The sequence below is a fragment of the Phytophthora ramorum genome, assembly GCF_020800215.1.
Source record: "Phytophthora ramorum isolate Pr-102 chromosome Unknown Phyram_PR-102_s0004, whole genome shotgun sequence".
Taxonomy (NCBI): domain Eukaryota; phylum Oomycota; class Peronosporomycetes; order Peronosporales; family Peronosporaceae; genus Phytophthora; species Phytophthora ramorum.
In genome coordinates this window covers 303,501-331,083 of record NW_027150650.1, presented here as the reverse complement: position 1 = coordinate 331,083, position 27,583 = coordinate 303,501, and the positions used below count along the sequence as shown (strand labels likewise).

General features: G+C 54.4%; 4 protein-coding genes across 4 annotated transcripts; all 4 read right to left on the bottom strand.

Moving 5' to 3' along the window:
- Window positions 1–399: 399 nt before the first annotated feature.
- On the bottom strand, window positions 400–18,224 carry KRP23_4832 (Dynein axonemal heavy chain 6; the record flags this gene model as incomplete). Its single annotated transcript, XM_067889837.1, has 15 exons — window positions 400–7,500; window positions 7,565–12,307; window positions 12,379–12,588; window positions 12,651–12,821; window positions 12,891–13,859; window positions 13,924–14,172; window positions 14,241–14,468; window positions 14,529–14,777; window positions 14,841–16,538; window positions 16,608–16,830; window positions 16,896–17,086; window positions 17,148–17,269; window positions 17,338–17,772; window positions 17,832–17,961; window positions 18,039–18,224. The coding sequence occupies 15 exons, from the start codon at window positions 18,222–18,224 to the stop codon at window positions 400–402; spliced, it is 16,905 nt and encodes a 5,634-aa protein (XP_067746434.1).
- A 111-nt stretch (window positions 18,225–18,335) lies between these two features.
- On the bottom strand, window positions 18,336–19,366 carry KRP23_4831 (uncharacterized protein; the record flags this gene model as incomplete). Its single annotated transcript, XM_067889836.1, has 3 exons — window positions 18,336–18,735; window positions 18,815–19,006; window positions 19,080–19,366. The coding sequence occupies 3 exons, from the start codon at window positions 19,364–19,366 to the stop codon at window positions 18,336–18,338; spliced, it is 879 nt and encodes a 292-aa protein (XP_067746433.1).
- A 223-nt stretch (window positions 19,367–19,589) lies between these two features.
- KRP23_4830 (uncharacterized protein) lies at window positions 19,590–20,390 on the bottom strand (the record flags this gene model as incomplete). The annotated part of the gene is made up of 1 exon (XM_067889835.1): window positions 19,590–20,390. The coding sequence occupies one exon, from the start codon at window positions 20,388–20,390 to the stop codon at window positions 19,590–19,592; it is 801 nt and encodes a 266-aa protein (XP_067746432.1).
- A 577-nt stretch (window positions 20,391–20,967) lies between these two features.
- Window positions 20,968–23,136, bottom strand: KRP23_4829 (uncharacterized protein; the record flags this gene model as incomplete). The annotated part of the gene is made up of 1 exon (XM_067889834.1): window positions 20,968–23,136. The coding sequence occupies one exon, from the start codon at window positions 23,134–23,136 to the stop codon at window positions 20,968–20,970; it is 2,169 nt and encodes a 722-aa protein (XP_067746431.1).
- Window positions 23,137–27,583: the final 4,447 nt, after the last annotated feature.

Sequence of the window (27,583 nt, the reverse complement as noted above, 5' to 3'; positions counted from 1 at the left end):
CCTGCTTTTTAAAGTTCGTTGAAGTTGCCTTTATGTACGCCACATCGCACTACGTGTGCCACACCTATTGAAATAATCGCTTCAATCAACGACACCGCAACCTAGACCCCACCATTATGGACGCTCAGGACGCCCCCAAGCCCAAGCCCGCGCCACTCTCGCCGGAGCCGCAGATGCAGACGCATGCCCACAACGCCGCGCCCAAGTCGCCCGCCAAGTCTCCCGGCAGCCTGCTCAAGAGCCCCAGCGCCTTCGAGCAGAAGCCGCTGCGCATGCCCAAGCCAATGTCTATTTAAGCCCGGGACAGGATAACCAAAAACAAAATCAGGCCGATACACTCGGGCACAGTTTTGGAAACCAACACATAAAAACAATTGGTTTCTTGTTTTGACTCATATTCTAGCGGAGGTGCGAGCCTATGGGGACCAAAAACGGCGTCGAGAGCGGGTTGAGTGCCTTGCACTCGACAGGTAATGAACATTCGAGCAGCGACGACCCGTCGTGGGAAGCCAGCAGAGGCACTCGCTGCAGAGGTTGGGTGGTGGTACAGGATAAGGAACAGATAAGCTGTACTCGTTGATGCAGGTCTCCGCTCCAGTGCAGACTTTGGGATTCTTCGCTCCAGGACGCTCCGAGCAGCACGACGCCGTCGATGATGACGAACGTGTTTTCTGGGAGAAAACTCGAGTCTTTTTGGGTTGCACCGTTGTTGTTGTTGAGACGCAGAGTGAAGATTGGCGATGAAGCTTCAGTTGAGATTTTGGAGCAGAATTGGGTCTTGGCGGCTTCGAGGAGGCGGGAGACTGGGAGATTGCTGGCGAGCATACCAGGCAGCCAGTAGTGACGCGGTTCAGTGCTGGAATGAGACTGAGTGAGGGATTCGTACCAGTCCTGGAAGTGCTGGAACAGATCGTGCAACGAGGTAGTCGGAGTGGCTGCTGAGGAAGACCGACCCAAGAAACCTAGCGGAACTTCGTTGCGCAGTATCGCTACAACTTGCTGGCGCACATGGATGTCCTCGATATCTACGAGGTGCAAGGCGTTTCGTTCGTCCTCTTCATCGTTGTCTTCTTCATGGTCTTGATCGACCTCTTCCTCTTCCTCTAGCTGCTCACAGAACGTGGTGGCGACTGCGTGAACGGTGTGTGCCCGTGTCTCGAGCTCCATCAGGTTTGCCAGCACCGCCTCGAGAGCAAGAGAGCAAGCTTCGACCTGCAGATTGTAGACGGCCACCATGGTTGTCAGTGCAGGATCTGCTTCCAGTTTTTCCAGTTGAACACCTCCAACTCCATCGCTGTTTTCAGCTTCCGCGGTTCTCTCCATGTTATTCCAGCTCTGGCAGTCGAAGCGAGAAGGAAGAGCCTCATGGAGAATCGCTTGGAGAGCGTCGATGGCGACTCGGACCGGAATAGTACCAGCTATATCAGCAGCAGTACCTAAGGACCCAGCATGGTTCTCTTCCGCCCACCCGAAAGCCCGCATCCATTGCGGTTGAAGACATGCCGTCAATCCAACGCTACCGGAGCTGACCAGGAGGTCCCTGGAGGTGTCTTCGAGTGATCCACGACGGTTGCTCGCGGCTTGCTGGTGGCCAAGCAGCAGTGCATGGAGTTTACTGCTCATTTGCTGGTCGAGACTTGCAGAATAACCCCACATGAGCTCAAGCCATTGACTCATTGTCAAGTCTTCCTGCCCCAAAACTTCACCCGGAAAAGCAAGAAACTCCAGCAAGCAGGTAGTCGCGCTCACGGAACTGGGTGCTCTAGTCCTGGCTAAGGAGCTCGGGGCTCTCGTCAAGGGAATTGCCCCAGTCAAGGAACCAGGAGCTCTCATCAAAGGCGTGATGGAACTGCTTGTCGATGAAGGCGTGTCCTCAGTTACACTCACGCCTCGAAGCTGGTCGTGGACCGACATTTGCCGACTAGGTCCTCGAATACTAGACGATCGTGAGCTGACACCAAGTTCCCTGAGCGACGGATCTTCCCAATTGGCGAGCTGAAGACATTCAGAGAATAGCCTTTTGAGAAACGCTGCCTCCTGCTGACCCACAGCCAAGCGAGCATACGAGCTCAGCACTACTTGCTGATATATCCGCCGCTGGAACACCTCACTGAGAGTCGAGCCTCTATCAGGTTGGCGCCGCTGCTGGGTACTGTGATGATGACGCTGCTTTTCCGTGAACGCGACCAAGCACTGATGAATCGCAGTGAGGAACACGTCATCGCTGTAATGGAAGGCGGCTCCTGTGCCAACAGGAGGCAGCGAGCCAACGTACGTAGACCTCAGCACTTGCGAACGAAAAAGTAGCGTCGCGTGGAAGAGGACGAGCCCCGAAACTACCAGCCAGAGATCTGCTGGTGGTGTTTTTGCATCGTCCTCGCCCGGATTCGCAAGCGCAGACAGCGTTTGGACGCACGGATGCAAGGTGAGCCGGAGTATGGTCGACTGCAAGCACTTGCAGAAGGATGGCGGTGTCTGGTCACCACTTGACGCACCTACTTCTTCTTCGTGTTCATCCCGTAGGCATACGACGTTCCCACGGAGGTGAACTGGAAGTGCACGCAAATCCTCCACTGCAGCCACCAGTCGCGGGTATGCAGGTGCAACTAGCTCAATAGCCGAAAGTCGACGCACCATAGACTGCGACGATCGGTGCGCTACACTTGTGCGTTGGGTCGTCACTCGACTAGAAGTCGTTGCAACAGTACTTAAAGCTACTGGGGGGTTGAACGCTGAGTCATTTGCTGAAGTTTCGCTGGGCACAACACTCGATCGCCGTACAAGGTTGTTGCCAAGCACACCTGAGATCAGATTCACACTGCCATGGCGCTGGAAAGCAGCGGAAGAAGTTCGCTGACACGAACGATTCAGAATCTGGAACAGAGCTTCCCAATACTCAGGAACGTCGCCCTTCATGCTGACAACTGCGAGCGGTACTGCTTCCAGCGCTTCTAGCTGGGTGTTCTCCATTTGCGCAACATGCTTGAAGTCATCTGCCATAAGCAAAAGCTGTCGAGCTTCTTCCTGATGATTCTCTTCGGGTGGATGCACGCATCGTGGAAGGACGTACAGCTGAGCCAACGGAACGCTTACCTCCGAGTCGATCCTCGCTAGTACGGACACGGGTGCTTCGTCTTCGTTAGTAACCTGGAATTGTCTCTCGCCAAGCAGCTGAAGTACGCGGATTTGTATCGCGGTTGACCCCTCAATTCCGTGAAAAAAGACCCGTCGTGCAAAGGCAAAACTGTGAAAATCGTGCTTTGTTAGAACCAGCACCGCAGTCTCCTCAGGTAGCGACCTCATCGTACGCAACCAGAATCCCTCCTGCAACCTGGTGCCTTCACTGTCACCAAGAACGTTACCGACATTCGCTACGCCTGAACATCGATGGTGGAAATTGAGAGGAACGCCATAGCCAGCCAGCACTCGATCGCACACGTGCTGTACCAGCTCAGGAAACAGAACGAGACCAACACGAAGTCGGTCACTCCTCGAAGATATCTCAGGCAGAGCTAACCGGACCATGTCGTCAATGCTCCCAGCATCGATAGGGGCCTTGCAGCCGTTGAAAATCAAGCTTACAACGCGCCGTTGGAAATCGGGTCTAGAATTGGCGACTACGAGTGCCATGCAAGCCTCAGCGGTTATCGATGACAAGCTTGCATCGCGCGTGCCTCCAGTACGAAGCTTGGTTTGCAGCAGAATCGTTTTGACGGATCGTGAAGTACTCGCTCTCGCATCAATGGCCTGCGCTTGGGGATCTTCGTCTTCCTGCACTGGTCTGTGAAGCACTTTCTGCGTGGTGGGCTGGATCTCTTCCAACCCAACAATCACCTGCAAGAGGAACCTGTACCATTCTCCGTGTGGTGACGCCGGTGGCACCAGAGGCGCAATATGAATCAATAATTTTGTCAGCACGTCTGGCTGTACGCCAACCGAGCTGAGTTGTCCACGCGTTGATGCACTCAACACCAAGCTGGTAGCAGTGCGAGCGAACAGACTTGTGCGATGGATCGATGAATGCCGCTTGCCGTCCTTCAAAAGCGGCGCAGTTGGTGTTGGAGATCCACTAGGGGCGGGAGTGAGTGGAGTGGACGATGGAACCACAGCATCGAGCAACATTGGGAGGAAGACCTGCAGCGTCAATAGTGGCGATGCGTTTGCTCCGAAACTGCAGACAGTGAGGTTGAACGCGTTAAAAACTGCAGTGCCGGTGCGTGCGAACGGTGAGCACTGACGCTTCACGAGGCCAAGCTGCTCCTGGATCTCGCGACGTTTATCTCGAAGAACGTGTCGTGCTTCTTGAATGGCAGCTATCCGATCTCGCAGAGCTTGAGTCTGTGTAAGTGGGAACTGGCTGGTTACTGCTGCAGCCTCCAGTAGCTTTGTCAGTTGAGCGTGTGATGCCTCGAACTGCTGTGCAAGTTGGCCATGTTCACGCAGCGCCCTTTTCAACTTGGCCCCTCCTGTGTTTGCGACGGAGTCTGCACTCTCAGACGTTTTCAGAGCTGAGCTGCTCCACATCTTGTCAAGCATCACGTCCCCCACGTCGCTCGAGTGTAGCTGTGCATCCAGCGTGGGGGTCATATCCAACGCTTCGCCAAACGATGTCCGCGATGCGTGAGACGTCAGGATCAAACGGAAGTTCGAGTGCAGTGGAATGAAATCTGTGGCGGACTCAGCGTTCGGAGTGTCATCTCCGTCAACTTCTCGAGTTCTGCGAGGCACTAACAGGTTCTCAGCGCCATTGACGCGGGCAGTTGTCCAGGCAAGCGCTGCATGCAAGCAGATACCGTGCTCCGAATCGGATTGCGGCTCTGAATCCAGGGGCTCGACGTCGAGCACCAGCAGTTGGTGACCCAAGCGTGCAGCCAAGCGGAACTCGTCGTCAAAGTCAGGAGATCGAGCGTGTACCATGCGCAGCTGGTTCCAGTGCCATACACGACGAGCACAAGTCACCAGCAATTCTTCGAGTTCTGGAGAGTAGCGAGTGATCATCACCACAGGTAAGGTCGGTGTTGCTGCTAGTAGAGACAGCAGAAAAGCGTCCCAAAGGCTGCGTCGCGAGAAGCACACACCCGCCATCGCGGTGACTAACTTCATGGTGTTCTCTGCTTCTGGATTGCCATCTTCAGGATAGTCTCCAGTGAACAAGGCAGTCAACGGCGTCTCGCACTCACGGTTAACCTGTACGTCTCTCGTCTGTTCACCAGACAGCGCCGAATCCTTCAGGACCACAGCAATAGAAGGCACAAATGTACAGCACGTTGAAGTCGGTGGACAGCCAGGTGCCAACCCTCCGTAGCTGCAGTAGGCAGATTCCCACGCTTGGAAAACTTGGTCTCGACGTGGAGAAAGACTGAGCTCACACGCGTACGCCAACGCTCCAGCTGAAAGGAGAGCGTTCCAGGACGTGAGCGAGAAACCTCGTCGCATGGAGCTGGCACTTGCTGCTCCCTGTTGACGCTGTCGGTCTTCCTGCAGTGCCTGCATTGCAAGCCCCCCACTATCACACCGAGCACCGAGCGAAGCGATCTCACCCGTCAAGGCCTCTTTCCGAGTTGTTGCAGCATCGATGGCAGCTTGAGTCACTTGCCAGGCTTCGTCCGCCTCGACGACGCGCTGCTTGCTTACCTGGAACTCCTGCATGATGAGGTTCAGGCGACTCTGGGCCTTCTCGAGCTTATCGAGCGTGGGCTGCACTTGGTGTCGCGCCGACGCGTACTGGTAAATTGCACGCACCCAGCCGACCATGGAGGCAGCAGCTACGCTCTGTCGCTCGACTTCTTCACGACAGAACCGCTCGTCGCGAAGAAACTCGGCTTCCAGCTTTGTCAGCGTTGCAGCGGACACTGCGTCTTTGTTGAACTGAAGCAGAGTCTGCACTACGTTGGCATCTCCCAGCAGCAAGCGTCGAGCGCTCTCCCAAGACGGCTCAAGCTGGAACAGCACACACACTGCGCCCAGCACCAAGTGAACTAGTGGCGGCGGGCTGACAAACGACTTGATCTCCACGATATGCCGCCTGTCCACGAGCAGCAGCGCACGGTTGGCTTCCTCCAGACATGCCATGGGTTCCTGTAATTCGCGCTGCGCCACTTCTTGAGCTTCGTTGGTGACTAGAATCTGTTCATCGGCCGCTACCTGGAAGCGCTGCATGATAGTGCGTATTCGTTCCGCGTCTTCCTTTTGCTCGACCAGCTTTGCTGCGTGCGTGGTGAGCTGTTGGGCGATCGTCGTGAGCTGCTCACTGAGGACGGCATCACTCGACCGCAAAGCGCCCAAGTCTCGATCCAAGCGGTTAGAAAGATCAAGAAACCACGAAGCTTTGGCTCGAGCTTCTTCTTCGCGCTTGTAGCCGTCCACTACGAGTTTGGCGAAGATCGAGGCCATGGCAAACGCTCTCACTAGAGGAGGGCAGCTCTGTTCATCGGCACTTGCTTCTGCTGAGAACGCGTCGACCACAGCGAGGTGCATGTCGGTAGCCATGCACGCCAGAGTCCAGAGACTCCGCAGCGTTTGATGTAAGAAGTCGACCAAACCTGTTTCTGCTGGGCTGTTTCCGCCCAGTAGCTGCTGGACCTGAGCGTGGAAATGACCAAACACCAGCGTACGAAGAGAATCGCGACCGAGCTGCGGCACTGACACGACATCGCACGTTGCGAAGACATTTGAGCTCGAAGAGCGCACGCGCCTTTCGTGCTTCTTGTCAATTAGCAGGACAACGCGCAATTTCGAGCACATGCGAGCCACTGCGCTTGCCCACTTCCCGCTAGTGACGCCGAGAGGTCTCGTGAGCGCCATGACCGTAGCTGCTACGCTCTCGCTCTCGACTTCGCGTTCACGTCGGAGGTCGTCACTATCCTGCTGCCATCGAAGATCAACGCGAGCGAGTTTCGAGCGCAGTTCGCGTTGGTAGCGCGTTTCCACAAGCTGGAAGGCTTCCAGCAATGGAGTAGCTGGTGCGTCGCGCTGCTTTTGATGCAGGATGGCCAGCGCCTGGTCTCTCGTAGACTCTGCTTCTGAGCGAATTTGGGCGACTTGAGCTGCGTGCTTCGTTTTCAACTCCAGTAAGCGCTCATCACAGACGCGTGTTGCGAGGTGAACCTGCTCTTCCAGAGAGAACAAGCCTGGAACTTCTCCTGTTGTCATGAGAGCTTGCAGTTGGTTCATGATAGCAGGAGGAAGTAAGTCGAGACGCTTGACTACCAGTGTAGCCTCTTGACCAGCAACTCCCACACGTTCGTAGAGTTCCAGCAGAAGACGCTTCCACCGCACGGCCAAGCAAGTATGAACACGGGCGACCACGTTGGAATCGTCCTGTAGGCCTGACATGGTGAGGATTGCACCGTTGGTTTGCATGGCTTCCTGGAATTGAGGCAATCTCGACAAGTTGGTGAAGCGGAGCAACGTATCCGCAGCTCCATTGCTGTTCTCTAGCAAAATCAAGCGCGCTGCTGGTCGTGCGAAGACGCGGTCAACCTGTGCGGTCACTCGAGCCTGTCGACATCAAACGCAATCGTTAGACACTTCAACGGATGATACTGAATCAACAACTACGCACCAGCGCAAAAGGAACCGGAGAGACGTCCCGAGGCAAAGCTACTGCAGTTTTGGACCTTCTTGAGGTCATGGCCGTCGAGCTGAAGGTTTGCAGGTCTCTGAAATACTCCTGCACCGCTGCAGTAGACACCACCTCACTATCGTCTTCGAAGCTGATCTCAGCGTAAATCCATCGGCCATTCCTTCCAAGCGTGCGATGATGTGCGTCGCCGTCAGCTACACTAGCTTGGAGGCTCATTTGACGCATGAAGCTCGCACTGCTTCGTCGGGCTACGCGTTTGAATAACCCTAAAGCATCAGACCCAGCAATGCCGTCACCTTCACCTTGCGTGTTCGTCGAGATGGAACCTCCACTGTAGTAAATGCTGGCCGGCACATGCGCCCAGAGTCCTCCTGCCATTGATGCGTGATGCTGCTGCTCCTGGAAAGAGCTATACTGCTGGCTGAGGCGACTGTAGTTTCTACTGGATTTCCCCGTCGGCGCAGAGCTTCGAGCGATGAACAGCGCTAAGAGACTTGCCGGACTGGCGTTCTCGTCCTTGGCAGGTTGGCCAGCTTGCATCGACTGGCGTTTCGAGGCCACAATGAAGCTCACACCTGCTTCCGGGTTCAGTGATAAGCGACTCGCTCGAGCGCTAGCACGACGCTGTGCAACCTGCGACATCAGACTGCGCATATTTGCTATCTCGGTAGCGACTTCATGATCCTGGCGAAGGGAACAGAGACCAAGCGAAGGCTCTCGCAATGTGCGATTGCACTCGTGCGTCCACAGGCGTAGAAATGTTTCCACGTCTGGAAGCAGCGAGGTCCCAACTCCGGCGAGACCCTCGTACACACGCGCCAAGTCGTGAAGGCAGAACTTGTACGTCGCGCGAAGGCGATCCCAAAGCACAGTGGAGGCTGCGAACACCACAGGCAAAACGAGTCGAACCGCTGTTGCGAGCGTCACTGCTGTAGCAGATTTGGAGTTGCTCACACCCCAGTGCGTCGCCAACGCTTGTCCGAAAACGTGCTGCAGCTCTTCAAGCCCACAAGACGGGGTCAAAACGGGGAAGAACTTGGACGTAAGCTTACGTTGGGGTTCTTCTCGGACGGAACAAGCTGCTTCACGCGAAGTAGTTGGGAAATGCTCACTGCGCATCGTAGTGAAAAGCATCAGGTTCTCAACCGAGGTAGGCAAGCAACTCGTACCGCGATAGACTACCCCGCGTTCGTGCACGTAGCGGAGATACGCGTAGACGGACGGGGACAGCGGAAGTTGCGAGCTTGAGTTTGCAGCATCTTCTTGTGGAACTGCAAGGTGCAAGTCGTCCAAGATGAGCAGAGCCGTCTTGCCAGGAGGTGGCTCGAAAACACCAGTACGTTCACGTTGGAGCATCCGTTCCAAGCAGTTTGCGAGCTCTGTGGCCACATCTCCGGCCCCAGTCTGTGGCATCGCAAAGAAGAAGGGGATGACGTCGCCACGGTCAAATTGACGTACCATGGCTGTCTTGGAGGTGTCTGTGGATGGAGTTATGGCCAAAGGGGCCCCCTCCTCAGCCTCGACAACGGATGCCATGGATTCATTGTCGCTGGCAGTGGCGATACTGGCGACGGAAGCATCTCTAGACGGTTGAAGACTAACTTCCGCCCTGTTCGAGTCCTTCTGAAGTCGCAGAGCCATCCGCGTTACCAGTGTGATTTGACGCAGGCGAATGCGCTTCACAGACGCGAGTGTTGCAGCCTCATTCGACTTTACGTCAGGCTTTCGAGCATTGTCGCCATCGTCGTCCCCGTTTTGAGCTCGCAGCATGTTGGAGACGCCACCTGCCGATTCAACAGCGCGGAGAACATCAAGTTGGCTGAGGAAATATCGTGCGAGAGTCGTCCGTCGTGTGCTATCACCACCGAGAAGCAATACGCCTCTCCCCGAGCGAAGCGCTTCTTTGATTGCGGCGTGAGCCACGAGACTTGACACGGTAGGAACGAACAAAGTGCTGATGCTGCTGTGACCACTGCTAGTCGCCACTTGGGGAGGAATTGTTGGTTGTCCTGACGCACTCACGACGGGAACAAAGCGCAGCTCTTGGAGATCTAACAGCGTCTCCATCAAGTTCACGTCCGAGCCGCAAGTTACCCAAGCAGGAGTGAGGTGGTCAAACTCGCGTCGAACCATATCGCTAAGCTGCCCTTGAATGGCTCTCTGACCCCCCGTAGACGCTGCGAACCCCCAGAGTAAGCTGTACACCAGTGCCATTTCCACTCGGATCTGACCGTGAGGAACATCCTGAGCAAACTTCGTCGGGTCAGCGCCAGCCTTGTCCGAAGAAGTGATGCGAGTAGGTTCCGGTAGCGAACTCGCGGTGCTAAGCAGCGATTGCAGCATGGAAGTCAGGTTCGTCACGCGCTGAAGCTGCGAGAGGTAGACAGCTCCGTCACTTCCGTCAAAAACTGCAGTAAGCTCCGACAGAAGCGAGGTTTTGAGCAGCCAACGCTCGACCACATTGAAGGTGTCAACGGGAGACCAAGTTGACGAATTGGCGGCTTCAGACTTGTGCAACGCAGCTACTTCACGCTGGAGTTCGAGGTAGCGGTGCAGATACGCCGTCGCGACGTTCATTCGCGAGAAGGGGTCCACGTTGCGCATGCGTCGAGACTTGGATGTCGTTAACGTTTCTTGTGGATCGTCGGTACTCAGTGGAAGAATCGCGTTCGAGTGGAGAAACGTCGGAGTCGCGTCTCGAAGGTTTGAGACTTCGAACACAATCCGAAGGTTTGGCGGCAACGTCATGTACTCACCGTCCTCAAACGCCAGTAATGGTGATGAATTCGAGAGTACTGCTAGCAGCGCTTCAAGCCAACGCAAGTCCAGCGCATCGTCGAAGACCACCCAAATTTGATTGGGAAAGTCGAGTAGAGACTTCATCGGCTGGGCTTCACTAGGATTGTCATTGGTACCACATCTCGCAGTTGGGGTGTAGATCTCTTGAGCTTCGCGAATGAGCTGACCTAGAATACTTGGGATGCGACCTTGGCCGTCTAGTGACACGCCTCCGTACAGTTGAGAGACTGTTAGTGCCATGGGCAGCACAATGCTGACTGCAACACTCGCTTGCAGCTTCTTTTCCGCCTTGCTGGTCAAAAACGAATTGGATCGCTTGGATAGTACAGCAGGGCTGGCTCGAACGGGGCCTTGCTTGACCTCTTGGGTGGTTGATGCTCCACCTTGTTCTCCCCGTTGCAGACACAGTTCAAGCGCTTTGGCTAGTACCTGATACGCTGCTGTCTTTCCCACTCCTGGGGCCCCAACCAGGACTGCACTTGCACCGAAGGTTAGCGCGTCAGCAAGGGATGCCACCGCATCGAGAAGCTTCTTGCGAGGTACAAAGTGCAGCTCACGCAGTGCTAGCGCTATGCTCTCCTGCAATTCTGGAGATGTTGCTGTTCGTTTCTGCTGCTCGAGAGCCTGAAAACTCCTCCATTGATCGAAGACGTCGGAGGCGATGTGAGCACGCGAGAAAACGTTTTCAAGTGCCGTTTCCAGTACTTTGAGCTGCTCAGCGCTGACGCGGGCTTGGAAATATTGCCGCACGCTGTTTTGAATCAACATTTGTTGGAAATCCTGAACACTCTGGGTTGATGCGTGTGCTTCCAACTGGGCGGCAGCATTAAGAACGATACTCTTGAAGGATGACAAGCTGAATGGAGTTTCGTGAGACGCTGGTAGCTTTCCCTGAGCAAGTTCAACACTTGAACGGACAAGCTGCCACAGAGCTAGAAGCTGCTTGGCAAGCTCACGTGGTGCAGCAAACCCTTTACTGGACAATAGAGCCTCGACAATGTACGTCCAATCCCATTGAACGACAGCAAAGCGACACAGCGGCGCCGTCCAGATTTTGATGTCCTCCGCGTCTGCCATCGTCAACGGCTTAGTCGAAGGCAGTATCACCAGCATGGCAGTACCTGGAACAAACGTGATCGGAGATCGATGCAGTCCTACGATCGGGTTCTTTGTCAGCACTGCGTGTTCGATCGACGCTAGCGTCGTCGCCAACGTCTTGATGAGCGGAGCGCTGGCCTCCACACTAGCTGCAAGCTGCAAATTCGCGCAGAAAGTTCCTCCGGCATGTAGCGCTCCGATGAGCAGTCGAGTTGCGTGTGCATATGATGTTACTGCTGCCGAGAACGATCGTCTGCCCAACATGGAGCTAACCTGCATACTCAATGTGCGTTTACCGCTTTCGGACGGGCCTGTGAGGAAGCAGCCTTGAGCGTGTCGGACGCATGCAAACAGCGAGAAGAGAGACCGCAGACTTCCAGGCGTCACCACGGTGTCCTCGTTTGGAGTCAGGTAGTTAAACCCGTACGGGATGCTCAGCGTGTTGATCTGGACGTGGCATTCGTGGCCGACCGTTGTGGCATCATCCATTCGGTACTTGAGCTGGAACTCCCAGTCAATCGCCAATCCTCCAGCCGCTAGAGAGGACGCTGAGCCTGCCTGCTGTGAGGCTACGTGGCTGGCGAATGCATCGCGAAATTGGATTTCCTGAAGGCACAGACACGTCCGCAGTGCTATCTCACGTGGGGTGAGGACTGATACCTCCGTTGGTGAGCCGGTCGCGTCTTGAGGTTGGATTTGGCTCTTCACGTCAGTGCTGTAGACTGCTAGTTGGCTCACAATCCGGTCAAACTTGTTGGGGGTGATACTTTGCAGTCCATTCTCGATTATCAGGCAGCGAACGACACGATCTGCGAGCAAGATGGTCTTCAAAACACCGTCGAGCAAGCCAACGTTAGCAGGTGATTAGCTGCAAAGAAGTACGACTGGACACGGACCTGAATCGGAAAGTGACTGGTGTCGAGTTTCAGACTCGAACCAGAATTGTCATGACGGGACAAGATGTCGATCGCTTGTTTGGTAGATCGGCGAAGTTGCTCGGCAAGACGCTTCTCCACCGCTGCAAGCCACTGCTCTACGGGGCCTCGAGCCTTCAGATTTTTCCCCATCGGAATCGCTTCCGAGTCGCCATAAACCCGGGATGTTACCTAGAGAAGACGAAGATGGTGAATACCTGGTCCAGCAACAGGTAGCAACGCACAGGACTTACTTGGAGGATGTCCTGGAAGGCATCCCGAGTGCCAAAGACAATCTGTCCGACATTATCAAAGCACTGGAAGAGAAACGACGGGATGTAGCCCACGTCGCGGCACTTTGACAACAAAGTTGCGAGCTCCAAATCTGAGAGTTTGAAGAACGCTGGAAAGACTTGGCGCTTGATCTGTGCCAAAAGAGTCGGAGAGGACGGCAACGTTAGCCATACACTGGTAACCGTACCTAAACAACTTACCAGGAGATGATCCGCTAACGTTTTCGCTGCAGCTTCAAAGCCCTCCAAAATTCCTTTCAGCGCTTGACGATGTTCGGGACTCACACCAAACGGGAGACACAACGAGCGGTTATACAAACCGAGCGTCAACGAGCGCCACGCGCCGTCGTACTTTTGCAGCTGCTTCGCTTGCTCAGGGAACGTCCGTGCAAAGTCGATGGACACCAAGCGCTGCGTGTAGTCCCATTTCCGCTGACACATTTGGAGCAACTCCAAGGACTCCTTCGTGTGCTCCAGATCATGCAGCATTTTCGGCAGTCGTTCTTGAACCACGAGGGAATACGTCGACAAGTCCATGACACGAAGCAGCACTTGGCTTTCCTCGATGAGTGACGTGAGCTCAATGCAGTCGCCGATGCAGAACACGTCGCGGCCGTCTCGATCTTTCTTGGACTCCACCGGAATTTCTTGCGCCTCCCACGTACGCACAACGCTCAGAAAGCTGCCGGCCATTGCCGCCTCAGCTGAAGCTTCTTCGGATACGTGCCGAATGGTTGTGCCGTACGCAACAGCGTTAGCATCAAGCAGCTGCTGCACTTGCAAATCAAGTCGGTTGCTGACAAGAGTCTCAGTGCTATCCGTAGAGTCGAGCGTTGCAGGGACTTCGGAGTTTGCAGCAGTCTCAACAACGATAGACACGAGCGAGCACTGCATCTTGTGCTCTAGCTTGCTCCAGTGACGCTCCGCCAAGTGTGGATTTCGTAGGTCTCGAATGACGGGTGCTAGCCCGTGCAGCGTGGCTTGTAACTTCTCGAGACGGTCAAGTTCAAAGACCCCAACTACCTGCGCGGAGCATTGTCGGATGTTTTCGACAACTCGATCAACGCGACTTGCAACGACTCCCATCGTGTCCAGATCGACTGACCGAATAGTATCCGTGCTACACGCTTCCAAGTGTTCATCCGCCTCGCACACCGCTTCCCACAGTTCCTGGATCGTTCAAAAACGAAATCATCAGCGATGAAGAGGTGACCAATCCGTAGCAAGAACGTACGCTCTTCAATTTCAACTCGGCAGCCAACGCGTTCAAGCCCTCGAATGTTGTACTCGGAGGGCGAAGGTCGTTGGACGCTTCCTCGAAAACCCGCTGGATACGGGTCAGTCTACTCGCTTCCTGCTGCATTTCTGTGGCTTCGTGATACAACTTGGCGGCGCTATCACGGGCGTCCTGACAAGTGCTGCTTTGAGCTGCTACTTCTTGGCCACTTGTTGTAGACTGCAGCCAACTCGTTCTTCGCTCAAGCTGGTACGCAGCAACACACCAGTCAATGCCCGTTCCATAGTGGTGCCAGCAGCTCTCTTTTTGCGTACCTTGCTCAGACTCTCCGCCAACAAGGGCCCGTAATGTTGCAGATCGGTGTCGCGGCTCGTATACGCTTCTTGAACGTGCGATTTCAGCGCCTGGAACTCGGGATCACACAACTCAAAAACCTTCGCTGTCTCGACTGGAGCATTAAACTTGAGCGTGTCCAGCACATGAAAAAACTCGCGCAGGAAGGTCAAGTCTAGCCCCTTGTCCAGAATTTCATCGTACACGTCCTACATGAAGTCAGACGTGAGAACAGTGAGGTTAACCGAGCAAAACAACTGAACACGAACCCGAAGATTTAAGAGGTACGTGGTGAAGGCGTCGAGGTCCTGCACCACAGGCTTCTCGATCTTGGCGCTGGAGAGGCTGATGTAGTGGAGAAACTGGTCGCACCTCTCACGCGCGAGCTTTGGGAGCAGCTCTCGCATGACATCCAAACATCGCGCTGGCGATGGTACAAGGTCCGCCTGAAGCTGACGCATATCAAAGTGGAGAAATTCGACATCCGTACACAACTTCAGGGTTTCCAGCGCTGCCAGCTGCACAAATCAAAGCAGGATGTGAGTCGCGTTAGGTACCAGACAAGACGTTATTGAACGTACCTGATCCGTGAAGTTGGTGGCGTCCTCTTTCATCTGATCAAGCGTGTACTCGTTCCGACGGAACTGACGCGCTTTGACGTCAAAGTTCACGCTCTCATTTTGTTGACGAAGATCGAGCACCTTGGCATAACAAGACGCAAGATCTTCGGCCCCGTTCAGCGCACTGCGTGTGAGGTCCTGAATTTCATCACGGACTGAGAGGTAATTCCTGTCTTCTTCCATGCGCTCCACAAGGCGGTCAGCCGGACATCGAAAGTGTTCCTCGCAATCTTCACCACCCTCAGTATTGTCTTCGGTGCCGTCCATTTCAGATGCAATGCTCACCCGCCTCCGAGTTGTATTGGTTGCTGCACGCAGCCCCTTCCCTCTGAACGAGGGATGCAAGTTCAGAGCACGAATGTCGTCTGCAAAGTTGAGGACGGAACGCAGCTCCGGGCTGGACAGCAAAGGCGGCACATCGCGGAAAGCTTCCATGAATCCAATGATGATTGACTGTAGCGTACGCACTAGCGCGTCGAGCTCTGGTTTGAAGCAGACTTGGTAACTGCGTCGACCTCGCTTCTCTGCCTTAATGCTGGTACCCACGTCTAATGTGAAAAGCGGTCGACGGCTAAGACACGAAATAGCCAGCACTTCTTGCTCAAGAGAAGGCAACAGACCTTCATTTTCACCCTTCATGTTGGCCGTAGCGGTTGAAACAAGGTTTTCCGTACCGGAAACCGTGTAGATCGACATATTCGCTGTGGTGAAATGAGGTAATACGAGTAGCTGCGGTAAAGTGCCCTCAGCGACGGAAAACAGGTCGTCCACAGTGAAAGCCTCTGCAGTGGCGCCGGCATGTTTGCTCAGGACGAAGAGCAGTAGCGCTTCTAGCCTGTTTTCCATAGCCATGACTGACAGTCCTGCGACTGATGCAGAATTCTCCTGTTCCGCTGGATCTCCCGTAGTTGATGGCAGCGTACGGAACTTGCCCTCCCAGGCCGCATGCAGGAACGATTTGATCTGCTGTTTCGTCAACGGTGTGCGTTGGGATTGTCTAGCTTGGCTTGAGACATCAAGATTGCCCTCGCCTGCTGGTTGGAGCGAATGCTTCCGGGCAGTGCTAACGGTGTTGTGCATTGCTCGGGTTAGATCATCACGGTCCGTCAGGCTCCGTACAGTGCCTGCATTTGCTCCTCGCAGCAAGAAACTGCTGAGAAGCTCGAGACTTTGCTTCACCACACGCGCGAACGTGTCGAGCAGTAGAAAGTCTATTAGCATGACAAACTTCGTGAGTTGTCGGCATTTTCGACGCTTGATCGACGCCATCGTCCAGCGAATATCCTCCAGTTCATCTGCTTGATTTACAGAGAAGGCGTTCACTTTCTCCGCTCGCGTGCCGTGCTCCGCAATGCTAGACATGAGCAAAGCTGCTCTAGCCTCAGCGGCATCCGAAGTTGTCACTCTGGCCGACCGAAAGTGCTTGTGTTGCATCAGCTGCTGATGTGCCGAGGCCAGACCTTGCTCACATTGGACGTAACTTCCCAAAATGTGGAAGTTGCTGCTTTTGCGAACGGAAAGGGCGAACTCGTGACCTGGGAAGCCAGCATGCAGTGGGGCCATGTCGTCTAGATATACCTGACACACCTCAGACAAAACTTTCTGGATACGAGCGGTAACTTGTCGAAATTCTTTGGTCCGTGCCTTCACAAACTTCGTCTGTAACACACACACCGCCAATAATCAGTACGAATTCAACCATTTTTAACCTGAAAGCACACCACCTACATGTGCAGCGGCGAAATTCTCCAAGGATATCGTCTCGCCATCAAAATTCCACATCAACTGTTGTTTGGAGATGTTTGCCAGTTCTGTGCGGACTTCCAGCATTCCCTTGAGCAGTACGGGGTACGAGAAGTAACAATCTGAAATCAGGGTTTCACGTGCTGCCTCACGCTTGTTTGATCGAACCAATTGCCTCCAGCCCTGAAACACTTTGCGATATCGGAATCTGTGAATCGCACATACATCGTGTAGTTAGCACTTGACTGCTGCGAGAATATCGCGGGGTCTTACGCTGAAAAGGTTGACAAACTACGAAGCTGGGTGAACTGCGCCTTCTGGGCCTCCCAGTCGCCCAAAGAGAGGAACGTGGATTGGAAATTATCGCTCTTGAGGTGGAAAGTGTAGCCGGAGCGACTAATTGTGTAGTAGTCCGAATGCGCATCCTGCAGCTGATTGAAACTACCTCCGCCAAACAGCGCCTCCTAATGGCAAAATTCAAGCTTTGTCAGAACAAATTAGACACAAAAGCTTGCATAAACGTACGTGGGTGACGGGGATAATATCGTAGGGGTCGTATGGCAGCCCAGACTCAAAGTGATGGCGAGGTACAGCATAAACAAAGGTGTTGTCGGCACTTTCTCGGGTTGATGCGAGTAACCGGTCACCTTGATAGAGAGAAAGAAACACTTTCAGTCCAAATCTTAACTTGCAGCAATCAACCACGGTAACTTACCTCTAGAATACCCTCGAGAGCTTGATGTGGACATACTTCGTGGCGCCTTGGCCGTGTGAGATACGACCGACAAGCTCGTAAGCGACGATGTGCTCTTTTCTCGAGCACGGAACGGCTGGTAGCGTGTGCTCGCAGCAGCCGAATGAGGTCTCTTGGCTCCACTCGCACTTTTTCCTGAAGTAAACCTACTCGACGCCTCCATCATTTGATTCGACGGGGTCAATGGCCGAGAAGAAGGTGCAGGCGACGCTGAAAACGGACGCTTGCCAAACACTCCGAATTGTCTTCCAGCCATTGACGCCATCCCTGGTCTCAGTGCATCCTCCTTCTCCACCTCAGATTCTGATCTTTGCTCTAGCTCCTCGCTCTGATTGCTGCCTACTGCAACCGCGGCTTCTTGTACGAGCTGCATCCGATGTCGACTCACTCGACTAGCTGTACCACCAGTGTCAAAAACTCAAATTTCTCCAACATTCCACCAACACTGCACCTACCTGCTGTTGCAGATTTTGGACGCATAGGAGGCTTCATGAATACGCCCTTGTCGTCTCTAGATGCTGCTGCTCGTGGCGTTTGCAGTGGAGCGGCTGACCCTGGTCGGGGACTTTGCAATCGTTGCCGAAGCTTGTAAAACCAATCAACCAAAAAGCACATTAAACGACGCAACTTATTGCTTGCATGAGGAGCCTAGCAAAACGTACCAGCAACGAGGGCGATCCCGTGAGAGCGTTCACAGTGGAGGCCAATCGCTCTGGAGCGGAAGGAATTGAAGTTGAAGTTGATGAAGTACCGTAGTCAATTCCATTTGGAGGCAGCGAGCTGCGAGAGACCCCTGCCGTGCGAGGTCGCAGCTTCGGCGGAGCGCCAAAGAGCACGTGGTCCTGCATATTGAGTGCGCAGGAAGATGGATATACGACCGGTCGTACGGATACAATTATTGCACTAAATATAATGATTGAGCGATATATATCATTGCAATGATAATAAATGTAGCCATGTTAGCACTTCAACGTGTGCAAGAGCTGCTTTGGTCGCTGCTGCGGTTTCTTGCTGGCTCTGCTTGGCGATGCGGCTTCAGTGCTACTACCTTGAAAGCTTAGCCATTGATCTCGTGAGAGACCGCAGTTCGTCGCATACAGACTCGTGAGCGAGTGGTTGGAGGCCAAACTCTTCTTCACTGCTGAAGCTGCTGTCAAAGTGAGCGGGTTGTCTGCCATGTTGAGCCAGCAGAGCTGCTTGCTGTACTGCAGCACGTACGAGAGCGCGAGGAAGCCCTGCTTGTCGTTGAAGAGGCTCAGCATATTATCCGAGATGTCGAGCGCTGTCAATGTCTTGTGGAAGGACAAGGCGCCTAGCATGATACGACAGCCCTCGGGCTGCAAGTCGTTGCTCGCGATGCTGAGCAGCGTGCAGCGTACACGCAAGGCATACACACGTGACGAACGTAGCATGACGACATAAGGACAAGTTCACTTACTTGATGTAGCACAGGCGCGACCGAACGCTCTGGATCCCCTTGGACAGCGCGAGGATCCCTTCATGTTGCGGCCGGTACGCGCTGCCGACGAGATCGCAGGCGTCCAGCTCCAGGAACTGCAGCGTGTTGTTGGTCACGAGTGCGCTGCCTAAGAGTCGAGCGCCTTCCGGTCCGAGCGGGTTCTTGGACAAGCTACACGTAGACAGAGCGCCAAGATAAGCATGCGATCTGCTACATCACCACGACAGCATTGAAGCAAGCGCACCAAAGCCGAACCAGCGGCGTGTTTGTCTGCGATATATAGTCCACCAGATAGAGCACGCGCTGCGGCAAGACGCTGCGACTCCCCATCAGCAGCGCGATCTGCTCCCTCGAGTCTCCTTCCTTTCGCTCACGCAGGACGGCGACGTACGCGCTCAGGACGCGTGGCATCTTTACTGCACCGGCCCCATCTTGCTGGGACTCCGAGTTGGTAGCTGTCTGGCCATCTGCTTTAGCGTCTGTGGTTCCCCCTTCAACGACCTCCTCTTCCTGCAGTGTAGCCAACGCCATGTCAAGGCCAAAAGTCTCTTCACGAAGAGACCCTGGCCAAACGGACGTGGGTTCTCCATCTGTGAAAGCTCTCGTAAAGTCTGCTGCACGTGCGTCCATCTGTACAGATTGCCATGCTGGTACACGGTAGAAGCGCTAAACACGTGCTGAACAGTCACAAAAGTGCGAGATTCCTTGTGCGTTACTAGGACCTCGTGGCTAATAGAGTAGAGTGGCTATCTGGTTACTTCTTGCCAGTCTTCTTGATCTGGATGGCGAGTCCCAGCACAAAGACCACGAGGATGCCCACGAGGTAGCCCCACCACTCCTTGGGGATGTCGTACACGTAGTCTCCGTCCTCGTCCTTGTAGCGGTAGTCCTTGATGTCCGTGAGTCGGGGAAAGTCTCCGATAAAGTAACCAGCACCGTTGACCAGCACGACCGAGCCGACCAGCGCCGTGGCGACAATAAGAGCCAATCTCTCGATCTTGAAGGCCAAGAGGCCGCAGATCAGACCCAACACAATGGCCAGGATGAGCAGCCCCGTGGTGGGGTCGTTCGGGTAGATCCTGTAGCCGAACGAGGCGTTGACAATGGTGGCGAGGAAGACGCCGCCTGCTGCGCCAATGAGGAAGATGCCTGCGTTGTAGATGGAGACCACGAGCGAGCCAACGATGAGGCCGCCGATGAGGAAGGCCACCCAGAAGGCCGTGCGCTCGTACGAGTGGCCGTCCACGATGTACAGCACGACGGCCGACACGATGTAGCCACCCACGAGGAACCCGCAGGCGAACATGGCGGGACGCAGCAGCTTGTAGCCACACGAAGCCATGGCGGCACCGCCAACGATGGCGATGATGGCGGCGATGCTGGGCCCGACCTGAATCGTGTCCGAGATGTTCTCGACGATGCCGTCAGAGGAGGACGACGACGAGCCGCGGAGAGACGCAGAGTCCGAGGCGGACGCACTCTGGGCGAAGGCCATGGACACGTACAGCGCCAACAGAGGCAGCAGCAGCAGAGGCTGCAGCTTGGCGGACGTCATCTTGATCGATTGAGGCGCTTGAGTGCGAGGCCGCAAATCGGGAAATGAGCGAACACAAGGCGGTGCCTATCCTCCTCGATCAGGTTTTGGGTACAGTGTTGGAGCAAATACCGGTAACTGCCTTGGTTATGGCGCAGCAGTTGACTATCCAGGGATCCCGCACGGTGCTCGTGCATGGGAATCGAGCGACCTGCGTTTGACTCGCGCGTCTCAGAGGTTGATTTTGCACCAGAACCCAACGCGGCGTGGTAGCTCTGGCCCAAACCTTTGGGTAAAGTCGCCTTTCCAGTCGTGCTGTAGCCAATGCTGCTGTCTAGTACCGCGCACCCAAGAGCTGCTGCTGGTAGACTACACCAGTGGTAGTCACAGCTGTAGAAGCCGCGTGGGTTCACTTCATGCCAGCAGCATGTCAGCTCCACGTTGTCTGTGGTGCTCTGCCGCTCGTGGACAAGGTTGATTTTCGGCTGACCACACTTCTCCGCCTGTTGACCACTCTTTCTGATTACGATGGCTTCAACTCGATACATACTTGCTCCGAACGTCTTCGCTGACTCTTGCTTCAGTGTTCAATGCGAGCCTACCGAAAGGAAGGACTGCGTGCGGTGAGCGCGGCGGCTCCGCTGGGTGCGAGGTGCAGGTCGCCGGCCTCGATTTCGAACTCGCTCAGATTCGTTTCGTTCGTCATGTACGCGTCCCGGAACTTTCGCCAGCCAAACGGACGTCGCCGCTTGCGTGATCGGTTTGGGTCTCTCAAACTGTCCACGATGATCTCGTACAGCTTCAGCGCGCGGGATGACCACGTTAGCACCTGCATCATGTCGTCCAGCGGGACGAAGCACCAGCGCACGCATCGGTAGAGTTTCGTTACGTCGTCGATGCGACCGCTGGATGGTCGAGGCAGCTGAGCGTCTGCCTCGAGGTGGTAAACGTCCAGCCCAAACACCATCTTGTTCAGACAGCGCAGAAGCGTTTTCTCGCCCTCTGGGACCCGCAGACGATCGCTGCAGAGTACCAGGGCCAGCGTCTCCACAGGCAGCTTCTGCATCTCCGACACGATGAGGATGTCGGCCACTTCCGAGCCCACGTTGATCGGAGCGCTGTAGAACAAAGTCGTCTGAAGCAACTGATGGTATAGACTGCAGATTGGGTCGCCCCACAAAAACAGTTTGCCGCTGACGGTGCACACAGTCCGGCGGTAGTAGCTGTGCACCGGGTCCTCGTAGTACACCCAGCCTTCGTCATTCGGACTGGTGGTCCGAACTGACGTTGCTGGCGTTGAAGATACAAGTGTCTTCCACATGCAATACTGATGGCGCGAATGCTGGTACTCGATGTGCGTTTCTTCAGTCACGACACCACCGCCTCGATTGGCAGGTTGGTACTTGACGATGAGTTGGCCTCGGATCCAGAATTCGGGGTCGTTAGCTAGATCTGCCGAATCCACCGCCACCTCAGGGTCTTCAGAGAAGAAGTTGGGCGAAGAACGACGAATGACACGCCACAAGAGCGGTGACGAGCCTGCTGCATTGATGCACGCCTGCAGCACGAAGTCGCCGAACTCATACAGCGTCACGTGGAGCGGCACGGCATTGGCGCTGGGAGTGTTTGTGAAGCACTCGACGCGAGACAACTCCACGAACGGCTCCCAGTCTGTAACAAAATGCTGGTGCATAGCGCGAAGTGATGGTACCTGCGGTGACTCGAACTTCAGCTTAAGCCAATTGACCATTGCGTCCAGCAAGTCCCTCCAGAACCCGACAAGGCGCACGTTGTTGATCAAAGCGACAACCACACGGACCAGCATATCGTGGTCGTCGATAACCTGAATCCACACCGGCTTAATCTTCTCCATCGCTTCTTGATATTGCACTGGTTGCAATTCATACAAAAAGTCCACTAACCGGTCGCAGACTCTCCTCCTCATGTCTTCTTTCGTCAACGCCGCAGACGCCACAAGCAGCTCCATCCACGAATCCAACGTCACCTGTCTAACAGCAACCCGCAGACACGAGTATCGTATGCGGTCCCCCATGCCGACCCACTCGGCCAATTTCAGTGTTTGTCTCGCGCTCGACTCGTGCAGTAGTCGCACCTTGAACGTGTACACGTACTCGATCACGGGCACCACGGCCATGGCCGCTGCTCCGAGAAGCTCCACATGAATCACCCCCCGTGGCTTCTCAACCATAACCACATCTGCCATCTCGGCACCAAACACCTTTCTCGCTCGCTTCTTCCCCAGTCGTCGATTCTCATTCTCCTTGTGTCCCAGGGCCCTGAAACTTCCTCGTCGCCTCTTCCTACCTCCCATTTCACTATCAATACTTCCACCTTCTTCATCGCTGCAACTGCTGGAGTCTTCGTCCTCGATCTCCTGACGTTGGTGATCTGCAGCCAAGCACGTGGTGTACAGCAGCGGCTTGAGCAACGTGATGGTTTGCAGTGGACACGCTGCGGTGCCTGCTTTGTGGTTCTTATCCAGGTCTTTAAGCTTTACTACGTGAAGTTTGAAGTCTGAACCATTTGTAGTAAACTGTCCCTTATCCGGTGCTTGGAGTTGTTGCAGCTGCAAATGCAGCCAGGGCCAGCGTAGACGCAGTACCTCCTCGTGCAAGGCGAAGACGCAGCCGTCCACGTGCAACATGACGTCGGGCGGGAACTGCGAGGCCTCAGGGAGCACCGGACGCACCCAGGACGCGGATAGGATACCGTGCGGGTCCTGGAGGCCGTCGCGCAGCAGCTCCATCGCTGGTGCAACTGCAACTTTTTACTCTGACAATTATTGCGTCGAAAGTCTTCCATATTTGTTATTGGTAGTCATGTATTGCCTAATTACGAATCAAAAATTTAAACGTTTTTAAAAATGACAGGACAAATGACCAGAGCTGCAGGTATCTCAAGCGACTGCCTGTCAGTAGAGCTGCAGCCCGGAAGAGGCGCTCAAGTGACTGCTTGCAGTATTAGCACTTTTCGTTATTCACTGGCTGTATGAGGGAGGCTGCGTTGGAGAATCTACTGAATCACTCAGTAGATACTACTTTACATTTTAAATGACTGCAATATAATATTCTATTACTGTGCTAGTACGTTAAGTAATGTTTTAATACTAGGACACTTAGTATACTACTTAGTAATTCCAATTAAGGGTATTTCCAATGTACTGAATACTTAGTTATATTATAGTACTGTATTACTATTCCGATATTACTCATTTTAAAGAGCTGGCAAGCTCTGCTCCTGTCATCAACACTCCAACGGAGAGAGCGTTCTACTCACAGAGGAAGAGAGTGACAAAGCTTCAGTCGCCTCTTTTGGCCACTGATATCTGGAACTTGCAAGATCGAATACGCAACTTCCGCCCCACCCATCCTCATTCTCTCACTGTACGCACCTTCACGGTGATATGGATGAATATGGTAAACTATCGGACAACACTAACGATGTGTATAATATCAGAACCCCGTATCATATCATTATGTGAAGTTTTCTCGTCAACGTAAGACGGAATTTTGACCAAAACTAAGCGTAGGGTGAGGTTAGTTCTGTAAGTCATTCGATCGGACATATTGTGATGTGTTGCGCTTGAACTGCTTACTTAAAGGCAAATACAAAAGTGAGATTGACTCGTTAGGCTAAACTGAACTCGACTGCTTCCTACGCCGCCAAGGCGGCTTACCTGCAAAGCCTCCCATCGCTCTTGGGAGCTTGCTTGTCTACGCTGCCTGCATTGCAGCAAGTGAAGTGATTGCAGAGCAACTACACCCTTGCACTCAATGCTGCAGCAGCACGCGTTGTAGCTTGCAGTGCTTCATCCACGCGCACTTGGTAGCTGGGTCGTCCATAGCACTCGTGCACGCAAACCTTGATGCCGGAGTCGTCAATGCATCGGAGTCCTGGCAAATCCCCACACAGCCCCCCAAGGGCTCCGTCGCCTACGGGTCTCAAATGCAGATATACAAGTGGCGCTGCTCCTCGTTGTAGCCATTGTCGCAGTACCAAATCGGCTACCATGAGCACGGTAGCTAATGCTGAGCGATCGCCTTGTAGGCAGCCGACAGAGCGGGATCCTCAGCAGCAAGTATGTACTGCGCCACCGTTGCCGGTACTTGGGCGTTCATGGATCGCAGTGACTCCCAGGAATCCTCTTCGTCTTGAAAGCCGACCCAAGATACAAACAGCTGCCAATCACCATGTTCGTTGCGATGCTGTTTGATAGCTTCCACTCCAAGAAGCATACCCTGATTGCCGATGTGAGCGAGCATCTCCTCGTTCACGTTGAGCATGCTGTCGCTGTAAAACTTCAAACGCGAGCCATGGACATCGAATGTCTGGTCTGTCACCAAGTGTCGGATGACAAACGAGTGCGGGCGGGTTTCCACTACCTCAAAGGGTCCGACCCATTTGGCGAGCAGCTTGTCCGCTGTTAGCCTCTGGTCGATCCTCGACCAGAGCACGAAATCACCAACTGCTAAGTTGCACGGCGATCCCTTCGATTGTTGCATGTTCTGAAGTCGGCGTTTTTCACGGAGGTCAACAACCTCCCGGTGCATTGCCGCGAGATCGGAACGAAGACGTTCCATACGATCACCAGCTAGCGCGATGTCCTCCGTAAGCACCACCTGTTTGCCATTCATCTCAATGATGGCAGGATCAAAAGGATATGGTCGTCGTAGACCAGTAAACGTCTCCACAGGCGACCGATTGCCACTGGTGTGTGATTCAGATTACCTTGCACCAACGGGAGCAGGTACACCCACTCATGGGTGTCCAGCTTGAGCTCCATCAAGAGAACCCTCATCACCTGTAGAATGTCACGGTTGACTCGTTCAACCGTGCCATTAATCCAGGGCGAGTAGGCCACCACAAGCTCTTGTCGTAGTTGCAGCTTCTTGCACACTTGCTGTACTACAGCGTTTTTAAAGTGGCTTCCTTGGTCCGAGATCAGGACCGAAGGAGCTCCGAATCTCTTCCACCAGTCCATTAGAGCTGTTGCTGCCACGATGCTCGAGGCAGTACCACACGCTATCAACTCGCAGTAGTGCGAGAGTCCATCCTTCAACACCAGGACGTACTTGTTAGCACCTGCGCTTTCACCCGTGAACAGGAAATCCCAGAGCAATAGTTCGTTCGGCTCCGTAGCGTCGTAAGTTGGGCCCCACGGCCGAGTGATGACGTTGCCGCCTTTCACATGTTTGCAAAGCAAGCAACGGCTGAGGAAACGACGACACAGTGCGGACAGCCCACTGATAGAAAATACCGACTCAATTGTCGATACCATGGGCTCCAACCCACGGTGGCCTTGCAAGCCGCAATGGCTTATCACGAAAATTCGTTGCAGTAATTCCGTTGCTACGGCGGGAACCCAAAGGCGATCATTCACCAGCACGAGGCCATTGTCATCGCGTCCCACCTCCAACGGTGCGCTGCTTGCATGTTCTTCTTGTGCAGCACGAATAGACCCCAACGACGGAAACTCGAAGTCGTCAGATATCATGTGCAGCCGCTGTACTTGATCTACAGGTTCGGCGTGGTTCGGGTCCACTAGCACCTCCGAGTGCTCTGGGAGCTCATGTCCACGATGAACTTGATCCACACGGTGAGTGTGATCCTGGTCCACTCGCACCTCTGGTTCCACAACAGATTCAGACTCCTCCGTGTCAGCAGCTTCTGCGAGCTCGCGAGCGCGGCTTCGTGTTATAAACTTGCATTGCATACTGACCCCCGCCTCCTCAACCGGAAGCCCCCACCGAGAAAGCAAATCTGCCCACAGATTATCGGTGCCGTCAATGTGTTCAACTTGAAACGCAAGACCAGTGAGGGAAAGCGCCCAGCGCTGTAGCTTGCCGCGAACATGGCGTTTCACTTCCTTGTCTGGAGCGAAAACGAACACGAGGTTCTTATGATCGCAATAGAGACGGAATCCACCTCGACGAACAAGCAGGTATCCCAGGTTACGCGCAGCGAAAATGATCGGGAATGCCTCCTTCTCAATGATACTCCAGCGCTGCTCTGTGTCGCTAAAGACACCGCTCTTACACAGCAGAAGCTCATGCTGCTGCTCCACAGCAGGCAATGCATCATTCCACTCGCGGACCTGTGAGACCAGTAGCCCCCAACCACGTTCAGACGCATCGCTGAAAACACACAGGCTGGCAGAGTCGTCAGGGAAATGTAACATCTGCGTAGTCGCGAGCAGGTTGCGCGCGGTCGTGAAGGCTGCTTTGTCGCCATCATTCCACGAAAGCGTAAAACCTGCGGCCAACCGCTTGGTGCGGCCAACTTGTTGCAGCGCAGCTTCCAGCAAAATATGGAGCGGCTGCATGACTCGACTGTAGTCCATGATGGAGTCGCGCAGCCAACCGGCCGCACAAAGAAACTGCTGCAAGTCCGCTGCCGTAACCGGGAGCGGCAAGGACTGCAGTCCACTCACTCGTGCTGGATCGTGCGCGATACCTTCGCCACTGAAAATCTTGCCACACCATTTCGTTGCTGTTTGAAACAAACAGCTTTTCAACACGCTGAGCTTCAGGCGGGCACCTTGCACACACTCGAAGAACTGGCGGAGCACAGCAATAAACTCAACGGGTGAACGGGCATACACCAACAAGTCGTCGATCCATACAAGTAGATTCTTGTACAGCATCTTCCTAAACACCACTTGCATCTGGTTTTGGAAATGAAGGGCCGAGTCGGTTGCGCCTTGAGGCACCCGTGTAGGCGTGAAGACTGCATCATCTGTAACGAAGCTCATCACCTCTTGACTGTCCGGGTGCAGTGGAAGCTGCGTGAATCCATTCGTCATGTCAAAATTGGCAAACCCGCACACGCCTCGCACATTACGGGCAGCAGCAGCAAGATCGGGCGCCGTTCCAGCTATTGGTACGGTGACTGCATTGACCGGTCTGTAGTCGATCGTGAGCCTAAATGTCGATGGACGATTCGCCTTCGGCACGGGTACGGCAGCACAAGCCCAATGACTTTGCTGGTTGCGTCGTATGAATCCCATGTCAAGTAGCTGCTGCGTATGCGCTCGGAGAAAATCACTCTGGGCTGGTGCGTAACGACGAGGGCGCGTGCGATATGGCTGGGATCCAGCTCGAATCGTAATCCGCAGAGGCTCCACATCGGCTGGCGGGTCATTGCCAAGCTCAATCCGAAACACGTCCTCAAACTCCATCACCAAATCCAGCAGT